Genomic DNA, 19,803 nt, shown 5'->3' on the forward strand with positions numbered 1-19,803 from the left:
AATGCTTTTAAATAGGGAAAAAAAAAAAAAACGTATTACCTAGGCCATGTGGGGACATATCAAATGCCATGGGGGAATTCCCTCAGGTCAGGACTCAAATCAGCTCTGTATTAGGACACTAGTCTCATCATGGCATAGGTCCCCTAAGCTAACCCCTAGCAATACCAGGCTTCCTACTAGGTTGGTCTTCCCAAGGCAGCTGCCACCCCCTCCTCCTTTCCCAGATCTCGGGGACCCAGTCTCACCAGGGTGTTGGTGCCTTCAAACTGTCCCATTACAGCTCTGACAAAGTCCTTCATCTGCTTAAAGTCACTTTGGACAATGCTGCCAGAACCATCAATCAGGAAGACAATGTCCATCTCTTGACTTGGACACTCTATAGAGAAGAAGAGATGCCCGTGTGGGTCCCAGCCGTCTCCCAGGGTCCAGAAACCCTTCCTGCACCACAGAGCTAAGGGGCCATTCTTGGCCTAGGAATCAATTCCCAGCCAGTTTCCACACTTTCCGTGGAGGAGGCCCAAATCCATTGCCCAAAACTTAAGAAACAAAACAAATGACTGAAGAAAAAGAGAAAGAGAGAGAGAGAGAGAGAAAAAAAGAAGGAAACAGACTCTTAACTGCAGAGAACAAACTGATGGTTACCAGAGGAGAGGTCGTTGGAGGACGGGTAAACCAGTGAGAGGGCTTGCGGAGTGTACATGTTGGGACGAGTACCAGGTGATGTATGGAACTGTTGGATCACTATATTGTACACCCACTAGCATAACACAGTACGGTAACTATACTGGCATCAAAATTAAAACTTAATTTTTAAAAAAGACTTCTAAACTAAAAAAAAAGAACTCCGTTGCCCCAGCACCCCTGCCCCCACCTGCGGAATCCCGCTTCGCTCCTTCCACAAGGTCTAGAAAGGGGAGAAAGAAGGCAAGGCCAGAGGCAAGACGGGCTCCTCGCTCGACTCCTCAACAAATAGTTACGGACTACGCACTAGGAATGCCATAGAGCACGAGGGAAAGGCAATTTAGCAAAGTGATTCAAGTGTGCATTCTGAGCATGCTGGGCTCAAACCCCAGCTCTGCCACCTACTAGTGGTGAATTCAGGCAACTTATTTAACTACACTGGGCTTCGGTTTTCCCATCTGTAAAACGGGACAGTAAAATAGCAGTGCCTAACAAATGGGGTAGGCTAAAAAGTGCTGCTGTGTACCTAAAATACTTAAGACAGGGCCTGGCCCCCCCATAGCTCTTATGGAGATTAGCTGTTATGACCATCATCACTGTGTGCCAGGCATTGTTCTAGGCACAAGAACACACCCACAGCAGATGCTAAGGTTTGCCCCCAAGAAGACACACGCCTTTTCAGGACAGAGGTCCTTATTATCAGCTACAGGGAGTAGTTGTGGATGCCTCCCAGATGATAACTCAGGAGAGGCCTTGCCCAAGATTACAACTCCTGCTCCTGGGGGCGCCCTGCATCCAGCCATGTTCCAAGCTCCTCTGGATTGGCTGAGGAGCCCATCTTCTTTCACTGCCCAGTCCCGCTTCCTTCACACTCTAAGAACTGTTGTTCCCAAGAGTATTCCCAAATGAACCTCAGGGTCTATTTCTCAGGAAACTTGGTCTAAGACCATAGCTTGAAAAAGGATATCACCCCCGCCCTCATGGAGTCCACCATAATGGAAAATCACAGCTTACACCCATAAACAAATAAGACACTTCACATTGACCCCAAACTCACATAAGTGTTTGTGGCCTGTGTGAAGGACACAGTTGGTAGCTCCACCAGTGCCCCACATCCTGTGTTGCTCCCCAGGGGGCAGGAGATCAGCCACCACAGACAGTCATGAAGCTTGATGCTGAACTGTGGAAGCTGGCCTCCTGGCACTGAAATAAAAAATCAAAAATACTGGGATGCCTGGGTGGCTCAGTGGGTTAAGCAGCTGCCTTCAGCTCAGGTCATGATTCCAGTGTCCTGGGATCAAGTCCCACATCCAGCTCCTTGCTCAGCGGGGAGCCTGCTTCTCCCTCTGCCGCTCTGTCTGCCTGTGCGTGTGCGCTCGCTCTCTCTCTCTCTGACAAATAAATAAATAAATAAAATCTCTTAAAAAAGTCAAAAATGCACAAGTTCGCTCACTTCGTCAGTAGTTAATGGAACCAGAAAGAAGGTCTTCTGACTCACAGAGTGAGCGAACTTGTGCATAAAAAGTGCCCTGGCCTGCCTGAGACTCTCTACCCCAGGGGAGCAGGGTAAACCCATCTGCCCTTTAGGCCCCACAAGGGCATGGTGAAGCAGGGAACAATACACAAAATACTTATTAATGAGTCACCTCAACTGGGGAATAAAAGCAGTCAATAAATATTTTCATAATTTTTTATAAGCAAAAAAAGAAAAGTCAAAACTGCTTTCTCCTTGCTCCCCACACCTCCCCATCCCATCTATGCAACCAGCTGGTGCTTCACCCCTGCTGAGAAGAAATGGAAGACCACTTCCCCCTGCTTTCTTCTTTTTTTTTTAATTTGTTTAGTCAACATACAAGACATCATTAGTTTCAGATATAGTGTTCAGTAATTTATCAGTTGTGTATAGCACCCAGGGCTCATCACATCATGTGCCCTACTTAATGCCCATCACTCAATGACCCCTCCCTCCCCTACCTCCCTTCCAGCAACCCTCAGTTTATTTCCTATAGTTAAGTCTCTCATGGTTTTTCTCCCTCTCTGATGACTTCCCATTCTGGTGTCCCTCCCTTACCATTTGAAGCTCTGTGCTAAGTATACTCTTACATTCTGCCACCCACCTCTCCCCTGTTAACCACCAGTTTGTTCTCCACAGTTAAAAGTCTGGTTGTTGTTTTTTTTCTGAATTATTGACCAGGAAATTCAGCCCCACACATGGCAGGCCAAGAAGCCCTCACTGCACCCCTCCTCACCCAATGACCCCACAGCTGAGTAGCTGAAGTCCCCATCCCCACATCTTACACCTGTGGCTCATTTTGTTAGCTGCACCACAAAACCACTCCTCATATCCTCTCTCAGGCCACGACGGTGGCAAGTTCCCTCAAAATATCACTTCTGGGGTGCCTGGGTGGCTCAGTGGGTTAAAGCCTCTGCCTTCGGCCCAGGTCATGATCCCAGGGTCCTGGGATTGAGCCCCTCATTGGGCTCTCTGCTCGGCAGGGAGCCCGCTTCCTCCTCCCTCTCTGCCTGCCTCTCTGCCTACTTGTGATCTCTGTCTGTCAAATAAATAAATAAAGTCTTTTAAAAATATCACTTCTGTTTCTTGTTCCTTTTACTATCTCCACTGGGCTTCCAAAAGCAAGCACCAGGCTATAGCTGAGCATCTTCTGAAAAACAGACCAAATCAGTCAGGTGAGGTTGGCTCCAGGTCTCAGCTCTGTCATTTCCTAACAGCAGGAACTCAGCTCTCTGAGCTTCAGTTTTCTTGCTTGCTAGACAGGACCATCCTACCTACTAGCCCGGATCTTGTGGGGTGCAATAAAAATGCACACCAGTCATCAGGCATTGTCTGGCTACAACTGAGGTAGTTCTACCTCTACTCAAACTTGATATGCCTACACCAGGCTCACATGCCTGTGTTCCATTTTCATCAGGCACCCCACTGCGTGAGTCATGGAGACATCCAGGAGAAGAGACTCACCTCCTAGTACTTAAATACCACATCGCCTCCACTGGTTGCACAGACATCGCAGGCAAGTCATGGTATCCCTGACTCCTGGAATCCCGCTCATTACTCTCTGTCCCCTTTGTAGACTCTGCTCTCAGAGTCTGGGTGCGAGGCCTTGCTGTTGCAGCTCTAACCTTTGCCTAAAAGCCCACCATGGCTGGCATCATTGCTTCTCTAGTCTGAAACATTGCTCTCAGTCAGTACCTTGAGTGGCCCCTGTCTCTGACTTGGAGCCCCTCTCCTCCTCCTAGTGCAAACACATGGTCCTAGCTAGAAGGTCAGTCATGACAGTATTCACATATTATGTGTTGGGCAGAGGTCGAAACACTTTATATATATCAAATCTTTTGATTGTAACAACCACCTTAATTATTCAGACCCAGTTTACCAATGAGGAAATTAGAGCCCAGGAAAGAAGTCCGAAGTATACAGAAGACCAACTCATTCAGGCTGACTCCCAGAGTTGCTGCTCAGTGTCTCTGACACCATTCTTTGCAGAAAGCATCATTGCTGGCAAAACTGTGCATCACAGTGTCCATGGCTCTAGCATTTGCTCCCCTTAGAAGCTCAGCAGTCAATGATCCAGAACAGCCTCCTTCTCGGACCCTATCCAAGGATCTGTCATCCTCACCACATTTTCAAAATCCAGGGTCTTTCTTCTGAAAGCCCAGAAAGCATCCCTCCACTTGTTGGCAACTGTGAGGCCCTCATGCCTCCTGCAGCCAGCACTCTGAGACTCCCTTCTGCCTCACCAGAACTTTCTCCCCTTGACTAGCTTAGAGTTCCTTCTGTGATCTGCCCTCCCTACCAGGCCAGACCATGTTCCCAGACCTTCTTGGGCTTGCTGAGGCCTCTGAGAAGGGGCCATGGGCACAGGAAGCCAAGACCACAATCACATGCTCTGCCCACTCTTCAGTGCCAGCATGTACTCACATAGCATCACTGTCTCTGTAGGACCTACCTGGCAGGGAAGCAGGCATGGTCCAAATGGTCTGCAGGTGGGAACCCAACAGGAAGCAGAAGCCTTCTGCATACATATTCTCCCCACAGGCTCTGTGCATGGTGGGGCCACAGGCCTAAGGGCAGAGGCTGTGTGAACAAGGGGTCCCCAGGCCCCTCCATACTCTTTTCCAGTCCCAGCCTCCCCCAGCCCCTGCTCCTCCCCTCATCACCTCCTATGACCCAGGGAAACTTACCAGTATCCAGGAACGATTGGTGCAGGCTGCCAGGGACAGGCCCAGGGACATGTTCATGACCTCTGGGGGTGCTGAGAGGGCAGATACACATGATCATTCATGGGCACATCCCCATTTGAGGGGAGAGTCAGGGCTAGAGGCCAGGGAGGGAGCACTGCAGTAGAGGACTAAGGGCCACAATTCCTGGGTGGTCACTCACTGTGCAATGGTATGGGTTGACATAGGCCAGTGGCAGCCACACAGTCGTACAACCGTCCTGTTTGGTTGACCGCCACCACCTCCAGGGGGGCTCCCACCACGAGTCTGTAGGCACAAACATGACATATAGTTACAGGAAGGGTAAGGGCACAGGGCACTTCAAGTGAGGAAGTATCACTGTGTAACAGGGAAGTGAGACTTTGAGAGGGAAGCTCTTGGCATTTGCCACTCATGAAGCTTTAAATAATGGGGCCTGAGTTCAACCCACATGTGCCAAAGGACCATGCTGGGCTTTTTCTTTGTTTGTGTGGGTGTATACATAAATAAATGTGTATTTATATACAAAAATGGTTTTCGTGTTATTGTTTTTTCAGAATTCACCAAAAATAAAACTATCCAATGCAAAGCAGCAATTCCCAGCCATGGACAAGAGCATTTGGTTTTTGAGGTGCCATCGTGCTGAGCCACCCAAGAATAGATCACCTCAGTTGAAACGGAAACCTACTAAAGCCATAAGTTGTCAAAACAAATAGATGATTCTGTAATTAATTAGACAGTTTTAATATCAATAATTTAAGTTGGACAATTTAAAACCACAGTATCTGGGGAGGATATGTGCTATGGTGAGTGCTGTGATGTGTGTAAGATTAACGACTCACAGACCTGTACCCCTGGGGCTAATAACACATGATATGTTAATAAAAAATAAAAAGAAACAAAAAAAATAAAACCACAGTATCCAAATTCATATCAAAATCTATCATATAAGTGCAAGAATTTTTGCAAAACTGTTTGAAAGGAGAGAATTAATTTTGAATTAAAAAGTTATATTTACCAACAATCTCTCCTCTCAAATGAAATAACTAAATAAATGTTTGTGTCTTTCAATTAATTGCCAAGCAAAGGAACCCAGGGTAGGGGAGCTGAAGATGTTCTACACCTTGATCTAGGCAGCAGATACCTGGCTATATACATATGAAAAATTCATTGAGTTGGACCTTTCGAGTTTGTGCACTTCAGTTTATGAGCTCTGGATTTCAAAACAAACAAAGGAAAAGACAAAACTCTGGCACCTGGCACTTGCTTCCATGTCCCAGCTGGATGAGGAGGAGGGATGGATGTGCATGTAGAACTCAGTGACCTCAAAATGCTACTTCTTGCCCAGGTGAATCTTCCTGTATTCTCAGGCCCATTGCCAATGTCACCTCCTCTGTGAAGCCTTCCTGGAATTCCCTCTTGGGTTTGATCTCTCCCTTGCGGTGCCTCCCAGACTTTGGTTATGCTTGGATCACATGGTAACTTCAACATCTTGGGGCCCGGTCACTGGGAGCTGAGACTGCGCTTCTGGAGGCAGGGTGAGGCACATAACGTGCCTGTCCCAGAGTGACATAAAGATGCAGGGCCTCTTGTACATGGGGAAAAAAGGGGGTTTTTTTTCCTTTTTCCCTTTTTTTGGGTTTTCTGTTCTTCTCCTCCTCCTTCTTCTTATTCTTCTTTGCAATCTGCCTCTCTGCCTGTCCTGGTATCTCCTTTTTTCTCTTTAATGCTGCATTCCCTCAGGCACAGGGATACTCATGGGACAAGTGAAAACCCCCGTAAGACTGGGTGAACTGTGCACCCGAGCCAACCCTGACCTTGTTCAGCTCGTGCCAGGGACTGAGGGTGGCAGCTGAGAAACATTCCCCAGAATGCCGGGCTGCATGTGAGCCAAGGCTTTAAGCCACAGCACAGCTCCACTGTCCCATGAATTTAATTTACAGTATACAAATGCTAAGATTAAATTATTAACATTTTCAAAAGGAAGACTGCAAAACATTACTTCAAGCACAAGGGTGACTGTACTGGTCACATGTACTGATCACAGAAGAACAGATTCAGGACCTCTCTCCTGAAGGATTATCTTGTCCAGAGTCTATGGTCCTTCTTGGGATTGTGAATAGTTAGTAGTAGGGGTGTCATGGGCCTTGGAGGAGCAGTGGACAGGCTTCTTGCCCATGCTGCCCTTCCTCCAGGACACCCTCCTAATCATGCCATGTTCAACCATTTGCCTGCAGGTGGAAGGAGTACAGGTAAGGTAGTGGGCAGGGCCTACCTAGATCTGTCAAGCTGGACCACGCTCTGTCCAAAGCTAGCTCCATCCTCTCGAAATATCACGGGCTCCTCCACATCCAAGTTGAATCCATGGTAAGAAGCCAGGACTGAGGAATATGGAAAGAGAGGCAGGGGTAGGGGGAACCGTCAGAAAAGCCTCATCTGCTCTGGACCCCTGACTTCTTGGGATCTTGATGCCCACCCCAGTTCAGCTCATGTGCCCAGGAGAAGGGTGTTCTCTTTTTCTTTGTTTCCTGATTTGCCATCTATATGGCTCCTGTCTCTCTCCCTCATAAATAATTAAGCCACAATACAAAAAATGACAATCCAGAAAAATGCCCCCTCCAGGACATTTCATAGGACATCCACAATCTGAAATTAGGCCTGTCATCTCCTGGTCTGTTAGATCAGGCATGTCCCCTAAAGAGAAAGTGCCCATGTAATTTATTTTCTAAACTGAGACTTTCTGTGAGTGAAAGGGGCACCGTTAATAATTACACCAGGATCATTGGGACCGGACCAGGCAGATCAGGGCTTATGGTTACCCTCCTTAAATACTGTCCTGCTCCATCTTCTCATTATACAGAGACCCTAAGGTCCAGACTAGGGAACAGACTGAGAATTTTATTTGTAAATTTGATAATTTGTAATTTTATATTTTCCATGTTCCCCTCTCTTGGTGTTAGGCTCTAAGAGGGCAAGGATTGCAACAGTTTTGTGTGGTGCCTGGTCCAGTGCCTGGCCCTTAGCAATGACTAATTACTATTTGTTGGCTGGCCTAGAACCGCATCACAAGTCACTGATACCACCAGGATTCCAACCCACTCCTTTGACCCTTGACATTCTCCTCTCTGGCGACTAAGCTCAAAACCTCAGCAGAAGACCCTCTACATTTCAAGGGCTTTTCCTAACACCCTTACTCCCAAGCAACATTGCTACTAACCATTTCTACTAGAATTCCCAGTGTCCGATTGAGGCATCAACTCCAGCCCACAAAGTAAGGAAATTCTAAGGAGTTAAAGCATCAGGCCAGGAAGTGACAGACACTTGAACCCTAGGGTTCTAAGGAAAAGGCCAGATGTTGATGGTGCTGTAACCCTACTATAGCCATATGCAAGGGAGCTTCACATCCTATATCTTCCTTTCAAAGAATGATTCTGTTTCTGAGTCTGAAAACAGGCTCTATGACCTGACAAGTAAGAGGGTGCCAAGGGTCTCAGACTCAAATACCTCAGAGGCCAGGCAGGTGATATCAGTAACTGAAGTGGGTAAGTGTGAGCACAAGGAATTACTGGTCCTTACAGTCTGTGGCCCCTTTAAAGGAAGAAGCCACTACCAAGCTCTAGTGTTCAGAGCTCTAGACCTTACAATCTCTCAAGAGATGCTGACAGTCTAGACTTTTGTGTGGAATCTGATTTTTAATAGACACACAAGTGATTTCAAATGACACATCGATGTGGTCCTGATACAGTTCTTAATTTCTGGACTATTCTTTTGGCAACAGCGGGACAACATACCTGAAATCAAGACTTGAAGGACATGAGGAGCCAAGGAGGTGATATCCACCATTTCATCTTCCTAGTGACTCCTATGGCCTTCACCCTGAGGCCCTGGGGCAGAGTCCTATCCCCCATACCACACACCAGAATTCTCACAGGAGGAATTGTGGAAAGGGAGCTCATCCTCCACCCCAGCATAGCCTGTAAGTCCAACTTCTCTCTCTTTGCTCAGGTTATGACCCTCCCCTGATTCCAGGCCATTCCTCCTTCCACACAAGACTGGACACTATAGTGGGTCCTCCCCTGTTCACAGCCCCTCCAGAGAGATATATGAGCTAACCACCAGCCCCAGCCTGTCCTACCAGATGGGAAACTACCACCCCCAGGCTTCTCTCAGCCCTGAAAGCCCCCACTCACCACCCAGGAGGAGCACAATTCCAAAAGCCATCACAGAGCATGCATCGAAGGAGAAGTGAAGAGCTGAGCAGTAGAGCACCGAAGGACACTCAGTGCCCTGGGGGAGAGTTAAAACACTGACTCAGAGCCTTGAGGTGACAGAAGGAAGAGCGCAGTCAGGAAGTTCTCAGTTAATCACAGAACAGAGGCAGGGGCAGGAGGCCAAAGACGCCCTTGGGGAAAATCTCCCATACTTTCCCACCACCATCACCTCTGCAAATCTGGCTTCCTTTTCCAGGGCCTGCTTTTCCCATAAGACCACCTTTCCCCAGCCCTTGAGACCCAGTTAGTATCAAGGGAATCTAGGATCCCTCTGGGGCCTCAGAAACCAGACTGCATATACGTGGAAGGATGAAATAGATGGTTACAGAGGCCCCACTGGAAGAACACAAGCCTGGAGAGAGGCAGACCTCCACCTCAGATAGCGGTGCTGGATGGGGGACAGCATGAGTGAGGGTGTTGCTTAAAAAAGCAGTGTGGACTCTCAATCTCACAAAACAAACTGAGGGCTGCTGGGGGGAGGGGGTTTGGGAGAAGGGGGTGGGATTATGGACATTGGGGAGGGTGTGTGCTTTGGTGAGTCCTGTGAAGTGTGTAAACCTGGTGATTCACAGACCTGTACCCCTGGGGATAAAAATATATGTTTATAAAAAATAAAAAATTTAAAAAAAAAAAGCAGTGTGGTGTGGTGCCACACCCCAATGTGGTGCCATAAACAATGTGGTGCCATAAACAAAGAATCTTGGAACACAGAAAAAAATAAAATAAAATTTAAATAAATAAATAAACAGACTCCATCAAGAGATCAATGAAAAATCAAGTGGGTAAATAGACTGAGTAGTCTTAAATTGACTGACTAGTCAGCAATAAAAGAGATAAGTCAAGCAGAGAGAGTCAGTTATCATATGGTTTCACTTATTTGTGGAGCATAACAAATAGCATGGAGGACAAGGGGTGTTAGAGAGGAGAAGGGAGTTGGGGGAAATTGGAAGCGGAGGTGAATCCTGAGAGACTATGGACTCTGAGAAACAATCTGAGGAGTTTGAAGTGGCGGGGGGGTGGGAGGTCGGGGTACCAGTGGGTGGGTATTATAGAGGGCACAGATTGCATGGAGCCCTGGGTGTGGTGAAAAAATAATGAATACTGTTATGCTGAAAATAAATAAATTAATAAAAAAATTAAAAGAAAAAAAAAGAGAACAGACTACAGATACATATAACAGCATGGATGAATCTCCACTTTGTCATAAGTAAAAGCAAGTCAGACACCAAGCTGCATAATGTTTGACTACTTTCAAACAAATAGGAAAAACTGATCCACGAGGATAGAAATAGAACAGTGATTGCCACCAGTGGAGGTGGAGAAGAAACTTCTAGCACTTGTTAAATTTAACATTCAACCCTTGCTATTTTAATATTTAATAACAATACTTTAAAGTTAGTTAAATGGTAGAAGGGTAGATAGTGGGTAGTTGTTATTTATTCTCTGTAATTTTCTGTGTGCTTTGAATATTCTACAATTAAGCATATATGAGTGTTTCTCAAAAGCTTGAAAAAAGGTACATAGTATAAAAGCCGAGGAATAGACTTAGAAGGGTAGAATACATGACGAAATCCCTAACTATGGCATATTATTTTACGTATACTTGTGACAGTTATTTAAACACCTAAAATGCAGGTTACATGTCAAGTATAGACAATACAAAATAGTCTTCTAGACAAAAGTTTTAGTTCAGTTTTCTTGAGCTGATATTTAAGGAAGAGAAAAAATTACTAGATACTGGGAAGGGCATTGATGCTGGGAATAGGGCCAAAGTTTATGGTTGCTGGTTTTAAGGCTGACTTCCCTACTCCCTGCTGAGAATGTCAAGGTCAAGTTAAGCTTGGGCTAAGGAGACCTAGAAAGCAGCACCCATGCTTCTGTTCCATGGATCTTCTCTGTGTTTAGAACCACAAAGTAAAACCATATGATAATTGACTTTCTCTGTTTGACTTATTTCACTTAGTATAATCTCCTCCAGTCCCGTCCATGTTGATGTAAAATTTGGGTATCCCTCCTTTCTGAGGGCTGAGTAATATCTCAGTGCATATGGAGCACTGGCTGTTATACACAACGAATCATGTAACACTATATCAAAATTGTGTAATGGTATACTGTATGTGACTAACACAATTAAATCAATCAATCAATTAATCAATTAATTTTAATTTCTTGTTTTCTTTTTTTTATAAATTAATTTATTTTCAGAAAAACAGTATTTATTATTTTTGCACCACACCCAGTGCTCCATGCAATCCATGCCATCTATAATACCCACCACCTGGTACCCCAACCTCCCACCCCCCCGCCACTTCAAACCCTCAGATTGTTTTTCAGAGTCCATAGTCTCTCATGATTCTTATACTCGTTTTAATCAGGAAAGGATGCTGAATCTTGTCAAATGCTTTTCTTTCTTTCTTTTTAGCCCAAGCTGGGAATTACAAAACTTGAAAGAAGTTTTCTATCTTGTACATAGCGATTCGGGGTCTCTTCTGATTCCATACAAATTTTAGGATTATTTGCTCCAGCTCTTTGAAGAATACCAGTGGGATTTTGATCGGAATGGCATTAAAAGTATAGATTGCTCTAGGCAGTATAGACATGTTAACAATGTTTATTCTTCCGATCCAAGAGCATGGAATGGTCTTCCATCTTTTTGTGTCTTCTTCAATTTCTTTCATGAGTGTTCTGTAGTTCCTGGAGTACAGATCCTTTACCTCTTTGGTTAGCTTTATTCCCAGGTATCTTATGGTTCTTGGTGCTATAGTAAATGGAATCAATTCTCTAATTTCCCTTTCTGTATAAGAAAGCCACTGATTTCTGCACATTGACTTTGTATCCTGCCACGTTGCTGAATTGCTGTATGAGTTCTAGTAGTTTGGGGGTGGAGTCTTTTGGGTTTTCCATATAAAGAATCATGTCATCTGTGAAGAGAGAGAATTTGACTTCTTCATTGCCAATTTGGATACCTTTTATTTCTCTTTGTTGTCTGATTGCTGTTGCTAGGACTTTTAATACTATGTTGAACAAGAGTGGTGAGAGTGAGCATCCTGGTCGTGTTCCTGATCTCAACAGGTAGGCTGCAAGCTTTTTCCCATTGAGGATGATATTTGCTGTGGGTCTTTCATAGATAGATTTTATGAAGTTCAGGAATGTTCCCTCTATTCCTATACTTTGAAGCATTTGTACATAATACTATAATCTCAGGAAAACAAATAACAAAAACACTAGGCCACCTACTAATTAATTTTAATTTCTTTTCAGGGTTCCAGAATTTATTGTTTATGCACACACCCAGTGCTCCATGCAATACTTACCCTCCTTAATACCCAGCCCCAGAATCACCCATCCCTCCACCCCCTCCCTTCCAAGACCCTCAGTTTGTTTCTAAGAGTCCACAGTCTCTCATGGCTCATCTCCCCCTCTGATTTTCCCCAATTCATTTTTCTTTTCCTTCTACTAATGTCCTCCATGTTATTCCTTATGCTCCACAAGTAAGTGAAACCATATAATTGAGTCATTCTGCTTGACTTATTTCACTCAGCATAATCTCCTCCAGTCCCATCCACGTTGCTACAAAAGCTGGGTATACATCCTTTTTGATAGCTGAGTAATATTCCGTTGCATATATGGACCATATCTTCTTTATCCATTTGTCTATTGAAGGGCATCTTGGCTCTTTCCACTGTTTGGCTATTGTGGATATTGCTGCTATGAACATTGGAGTACCTATGGCCCATCTTTTCACTACATCTGTATCTTTGAGGTAAATACCCAGTAGTACAGTTGAAGGGTCATAGGATAGCTCTATTTTTAATTTTTTGAGGCATTTCCACACTGTTTTCCAAAGTGGCTGCACCAGCTTGCAATCCCAACAGTGTAAGAGGGTTCCTCTTTCTCCACATTCTCTCCAACACTTGTTGTTTCCTGCATTGTTAATCTTTGCCATTCTAAGTGGTGTAAGATTGTATCTCAGTGTGGTTTCGATTTGAATTTCCCTGATGGCTAATGATGATGAACACTTTTTCATGTGTCTGTTAGCCATTTGTGTGTCTTTATTGGAGAATTATCTGTTCATGTCTCCTGCCCATTTTTTGACATGATTATCTGCTTTTTGGGTGTTGAGTTTGAAAGTTCTTTATAGATCTTGGATATCAGCCCTTTTTCTGTAGTGTCATTTGCAAATATCTTCTCCCATTCTGTGGGTTGCCTCTTTGTTTTGTTGAATGTTTCTTTTGCTGCGCAGCTTTTTATCTTTTAAAAACAATTTTTTAAATTTATTTGACAGACAGAGATCACAGGCCGAGAGGGAGGCAGGGAGGGGGGAGCAGACTCGCTGCTGAGCAGAGAGCCCGATGTGGTGCTCAGTCCCAGGACCCTGGGATCATGACCTGAGCCAAAAGCAGAGGATTTAACCCACTGAGCTACCTAGGCGCCCTCACAACTTTTTATCTTGATGAAGCCCCAAAACTTCATTTTTTTTTTTAACTGGGTGTTAACTAACTGGAATTTTATTTTTAAGTTTCTTGTTAGTGTTCCAGAATTCATTGTTTATGCACCACTCCCAGTGCCCCATGCAATCCGTGCCCTCCACAATCCCCACCACCTGGTACCCGACCTCGCATGTCCCTCCTCTCCAAAACCCTCATTAGTTCCTCAGAGTCCACAGTCTCTCATGGCTCGTCTCCCCCTCCAACTTCCCCCAACTCTCTTCTGTCCATCTCTGCATGTCCTCTGTGTTGTTACTTGTGCTCGCTTTCATTCCTCTTGCCTTTGAAGATGTGTCTTGAAGGAAGCTGCTGTGGCTGATGTCGAAGAGGTTACTGCCTAGGTCGTCCTCTAAGATTTTGATGGATTCCTGCAACACGTTGAGGTCTTTCATCCATTTAGAGTTCATCTTTGTGTACGGTGTCACAGAATGTTCGAGTTTCATTCTTCTATACGTAGCTGTCCAATTTTCCCAGCACCAGTTATTGAAGAGACTGTCTTTTTTTGACTGTATACTTTTTCCTGCTTTGTTGAAGATTATTTGACCATAGAATTGAGGGTCTGTATCTAGGCTCTCTACTCTGCTCCACTGGTCTATGTGTCTGCTTTTGTGCCAGTAACGTGCTTTCTTGGTGATCACAGCTTTGTAGTAAAGCTTGAAGTGAGGCAACTTGATGCCCCCAACTTTGGCTTTCCTTTCCGTTTTCTTGGCGATTCAGGGTCTTTCTGGTTCCATACAAATTTTAGTATTATTTGTTCCAGCACTTTGTAAAATGCTGTTGGTGTTTTTTTAAATTTTTTATTTTTTATAAACATATAATATATTTTTAACCCCAGGGGTACAGGTCTGTGAATCGCCAGGTTTACACACTTCACAGCACTCACCAAAACATATACCCTCCCCAATGTCCATAATCCCACCCCCTTCTCCCAACCCTCCTCCCCCCAGCAACCCTCAGTTTGTTTTGTGAGATTAAGAGTCACTTATGGTTTGTCTCCCTCCCAATCCCATCTTGTTTCATTGATTCTTCTCCTACCCCCTTAACCCCCCATGTTGCATCTCCACTTCCTCATATCAGGGAGATCATATGATCGTTGTCTTTCTCTGCTTGACTTATTTCTCTAAGCATGATGTGCTCTAGTTCCATCCACACTGTCGCAAATGGCAAGATTTCATTTCTTTTGATGGCTGCATAGTATTCCATTGTGTGTATATATACCACATCTTCCTTATCCATTCATCTGTTAATGGACATCTAGGTTCTTCCCATAGTTTGGCTATTGTGGACATTATTGCTATAAACATTTGGGTGCACGTGGCCCTTTGGATCACTACTTTTGTACCGTTAGTGTAAATACCCAGTAGTGTGATTGTTGGGCTGTAAGGTAGCTCTATTTTCAACTTTTTAAGGAACCTCCATGGTGCCTTCCGGAGTGGCTGCACCAGCTTGCATTCCCACCAACAGTGTAGGAGGGTTCCCCTTTCTCCACATCCTCTTCAACATCTGTCATTTCCAGTCTTCTTAATTTTAGCCATTCTGACTGGTGTGAGATGATATCTCATTGTGGTTTTGATTTGTATTTCCCTGATGCCAAGTGATGTGGAGCACTTTTTCATGTGTCTATTGGCCATCTGGATGTCTTCTTTGCAGAAATGTCTGTTTATGTTCTCTTCCCATTTCTTTTCTTTTAATTTTACTTATTTATTTGACAGACAGAGATCACAAGTAGGCAGAGAGGCAGGCAGAGAGAGAGAGGGGGAATCAGGCTCCCCGGCGAGCAGAGAGCCTGATGTGGGGCTTGATCCCAGGACTCTGAGATCATGACCTGAGCTGAAGGCAGAGGCTTAACCCACTGAGCCACCCAGGCGCCCCAACCTCTGCCCATTTCTTGATTGGATTATTTGTTCTTTGGGTGTTGAATTTGGTAAGCTCTTTATAGGTTTTGGAATCTAGCCCTTTATCTGATATGTCATTTGTGAATATCTTCTCCCATTCTGTCAATTGTCTTTTGGTTTTGTCGACTGTTTCCTTTGCTGTGCAAAATATTTTGATCTTGATGAAGTCCAGATAGTTCATTTTTGCCTTTACTTCCTTGCCTTTAGCTATATCTCTAGGAATAAGTTGATATGGCTGAGGCCAAAGAGATTGCTGTCTGTGTTCTCCTCAAGGGCTTTGATGGATTCCTTTCTCACATTGAGGTCTTTTATCCATTTTGAGTCTATTTTTGTGTGTGGTGTAAGGAAATGGCTCAGTTTCATTCTTCTGCATGTGGTTGTCCAATTTCCCCAGCATCATTTACTGAAGAGACTGTCTTTTTTCCATTGGACATTCTTTTCTGCTTTGACCATAGAGTTGAGGATCTATTTCTGGGCTCTCTATTCTCTTCCACTGATGTATATGTCTGTTTTTGTGCCAGTACCATACTGCCTTGATGATGACAGCTTTGTAATAGAGTTTGAAGTCTAGAATTGTGGCGCCACCAACTTGGGCTTTCTTTTTCAACATTCTGCTGGCTATTCAGGGTCATTTCTTATAACATATAAATTTTAGGATTATTTGTTCCATTTCTTTGGAAAAAAGGGGGGATGGTATTTTGATAGGGATTGCCTTAAATGTGTAGATTGCTTTAGGTAGCATAGACATTTTCACAATATCTGTTCTCCCAACCCATGAGCATGGAACGTTTTTCTATTTCTTTGTGTCTTCCTCAATTTCTTTCATGAGAATTTTATAGTTTTCTGGGTACAGATTCTTTGCCTCTTTGCTTAGGTTTATTCCTAGGCATTTTATGGTTTGGGGTGAAATTGTAAATGGGATCAACTCCTTAATTTCTCTTTCTTCTCTCTTGCCGTTGGTGTATAGAAATGCAACTGATTTCTGTGCATTGATTTTATATCCTGACACTTTACTGAATTCCTGTATGAGTGCTAGCAGTTATAGAGTGAAGTCTTTCTGGTTTTCCACATAGAGTATCATATCATCTGCAAAGAGTGAGACTTTGACCCCTTCTTTGCTGATTCCAATGCCTTTCATTTCTTTTTGTTTTCTGATTGCTGAGGCTAGGACTTCTAGTACTTTGTTGAATAACAGTGGTGATAATGGACATCTCTGCCATGTTCCTGACCTTAGTGGAAAAACTCTCATGTTTTCCCCATTGAGAATGATATTCACTGCTGGTTTTTCATAGATGGCTTTGCTGATTTTGAGGTATGTACCCTCTATCCCTACACTGTGAAGAGTTTTGACCAAGAAAGGATGCTGTACTTTGTCAAATGCTTTTTCAGCATCTATCATCATCTATTGAGAGTATCATATGGTTCTTGTTTTTGCTTTTATTAAGGTATTGTATCACATTGATTGATCTGTGGATGTTGAACCAAACTTGAAGCCCAGGAATAAATCCTACTTTGTCGTGGTGAAAATCTTTTAATGTACTGTTGGATCCTATTGGCTAGTATTTTGGTGAGAATTTTCACATCTGTGCTCATCAAGGATATTGTTCTGTAACTCTCCTTTTTGATGGGGTCCTTGTCTGGTTTGGGGATCAAGGTAATGCTGGCCTCATAAAATGAGTTGGAAGTTTTCCTTCCATTTCAATTTTTTGGAACAGTTTCAGGAGAATAGGAATTAATTCTTCTTTACATGTTTGGTAGAATTCCCCTGGGAAGTTATCTGGCCCTGGGCTCTTGTTTTTTGGGCGATTTTTGATGACTGCTTCACTGTCCTTGTTGGTTATGGGTCTGTTCCGGTTCTCTATCTCATCCTGGTTCAGTTCTAGTAGTTTCTACGTCTCTAGGAATTTCTTCCAGGTTGTCAAACTTGCTGGCATATAGTTGCTCATAATATGATCTTATGTTTATTTGTATTTCTTTGGTGTTAGTTGAGATCTCTTCTCTTTCATTCATGATTTTATTTATTTGGGTCCTTTCTTTTTTTCTTTTTGATAGGCCTGCCCAGAGGGTTATCAATTTTAGTAATTTTTCCACAATGAGATACCACCTTACACCAGTTAGAAAGGCCAAAATTAGCAAGACAGGAAACAACATGTGTTGGAGAGGTTGTGGAGAAAGGGAAACCCTCTTACACTGTTGGTGGGAATGCAAGTTGGTGCAGCCACTTTGGAGAACAGTGTGGAGATTCCTCAAGAAATTAAAAATAGAGCTTCCCGATGACCCTGCAATTGCACTCCTGGGTACTTACCCCAAAGATACAGATGTCGTGAAAAGAAGGGCCATCTGTACCCCAATGTTCATAGCAGCAATGGCCACGGTCGCCAAACTGTGGAAAGAACCAAAATGCCCTTCAACGGACGAATGGATAAGGAGGATGTAATCCATATACACTATGGAGTATTATGCCTCCATCAGAAAGGACAAATACCCAACTTTTGTAGCAACATGAACGGGACTGGAAGAGATTATGCTGAGTGAAATAAGTCAAGCAGAGAGAGTCAATTATCATATGGTTTCACTTATGTGTGGAGCATAACAAATAGCATGGAGGACATGGGGAGTTAGAGAAGAGAAGGGGGAAATTGGAAGGGGAGGTGAACCATGAGAGACTATGGACTCTGAAAAACAATCTGAGAGGTTTGAAGTGGCGGGGGGGGGGGGAGGTTGGGGTACCAGGTGGTGGGTATTATAGAGGGCACAGATTGCATGGAGCACTGGGTGTGGTGCAAAAATAATGAATACTGCTATGCTGAAAATAAATAAAAAATAAATTTAAAAAAAAGAAGCAAGATGCCCTTCAACAGATGAATGGATAAGGAAGATGTGGTCCATATACACTATGGAGTATTATGCCTCCATCAGAAAGGATGAATACTAAACTTTTGTATCAACACGGAGAGGACTGGAAGAGATTATGCTGAGTGAAACAAGTCAAGCAGAGAGAGTCAATTATAATATGGTTTCACTTATTTATAGAGCATAACAAATAACATGGAGGACAAAGGGAAATGGAGAGGTTAAGGGAGTTGAGGGAAATTGGAAGGGGAGGTAAACCATGAGAGACTAAGGACTCTGAAAATCAATCTGAGGGTTTTGAAGGGGCAGGGGTTAGAGGGTGGGGGAACCAGGTGGTGGGTGTGAAAGAAGGCACGGATTTCTGGAGCACGGTGCTGTGTGGTGCTCTTACACCACCTCTTTGTTTTTTAGACTGTTTCCTTTGCTGTGCATGAGCTTTTGATCTTGATGAAGTCCCAAAAGTTCATTTTGACTTTTGTTTCCTTTGCTTTTGGAGACATATCTTGAAAGAAGTTGCTGTGGCCTATGTCGAAAAGGTTACTGCCGATGTTATCCTCTAGGATTCTGATGGATTCCTGCCTCATGTTGAGATCTTTTATCCATTTTGAGTTTATCTTTGTTTATGGTGTAAGGGAATGGTCAAGTTTCATTCTTCTACAAATAGCTGTCCAATTTTCCCAGCACCAATTATTGAAGAGACTGGTGTTTTTTTCCCACTGGATATTTTTTCCTGCTTTGTTGAAGATGATTTGGCCATAGAGTTGAGGGCCAATATCTGGGATCTCTACTCTGTTCCACAGGTCTAGGTGTCTCTTTTTATACCAGTACCATGCTGTCTTGGTGATCACAGCTTTGTAGTAAAGCTTGAAATTAATCAACGTGAGGCTCCCAGTTTTGTTTTTCTTTTTCAACATTTTCTTAGCAATTTGGGGTCTCTTCTGGATCCATACAAATTTTAGGACTGTTTGCTTCAGCTCTTTGAAAAATGCCAGTGGAATTTTGATCAGAATGGCATTGGAAGTATAGATTGCTCTAGGCAGTATAGACATTTTAACAATGTTTATTCTTCCTATCCATGAGCATGGAATGGTCTTCCATCTTTTTGTGTCTTCTTAAATTTCTTTCATGAGTGTGTTTCTAATTAGAACATCCACATGGCCCGGAGATGGCAGCAACAGTGGGATCACTTCAGGGCAGGGAATGACGTGATATGTGTTGACACCCAGCTCAGTAACAGACATAATAGTAACAATGACCATATTGGGGACAGCAGATCTCTGATATAGGAGTTCAAAGTGCCTGCCGGTCACTAACCTTACGCAAACAATGTCCCCTTCACTGCCTCCTAGGATTTGTAAGAAACACCAGTGTACTGGTTCACTCAAATGACCTTTCCACCAG

The 19,803-nt window shown here is 43.8% G+C and overlaps 1 protein-coding gene across 5 annotated transcripts in view; it reads right to left on the minus strand.

Moving 5' to 3' along the window:
- The window catches only part of ITGAD (integrin subunit alpha D), a 31,475-nt gene extending 22,261 nt beyond the window's left edge, over positions 1-9,214 (minus strand). For 3 of the 5 annotated variants that reach the window (XM_045072512.1, XM_045072511.1, XM_045072510.1), the window contains exons 1-6: positions 9,087-9,214; positions 7,172-7,277; positions 5,081-5,184; positions 4,882-4,952; positions 4,647-4,761; positions 246-376 (exon numbers count right to left, since the gene is read on the minus strand). In XM_045072512.1, the coding sequence (XP_044928447.1) occupies positions 246-376; positions 4,647-4,761; positions 4,882-4,952; positions 5,081-5,184; positions 7,172-7,277; positions 9,087-9,117 (558 nt within the window). In that variant the 5' untranslated portion in view covers positions 9,118-9,214. Of the gene's footprint in view, positions 1-245; positions 377-4,646; positions 4,762-4,881; positions 4,953-5,080; positions 5,185-7,171; positions 7,278-9,086 lie in introns of those variants that run through there. The other 2 variants (XM_045072513.1, XM_045072514.1) reach the window with 2 other exon arrangements.
- Between the last annotated feature and the right edge of the window lie 10,589 nt (positions 9,215-19,803).

This window comes from Mustela putorius, unplaced genomic scaffold, assembly GCF_011764305.1.
Source record: "Mustela putorius furo isolate JIRA1106 unplaced genomic scaffold, ASM1176430v1.1 tig00004039_pilon_pilon_pilon, whole genome shotgun sequence".
NCBI classification, from domain to species: Eukaryota; Metazoa; Chordata; class Mammalia; order Carnivora; family Mustelidae; genus Mustela; species Mustela putorius.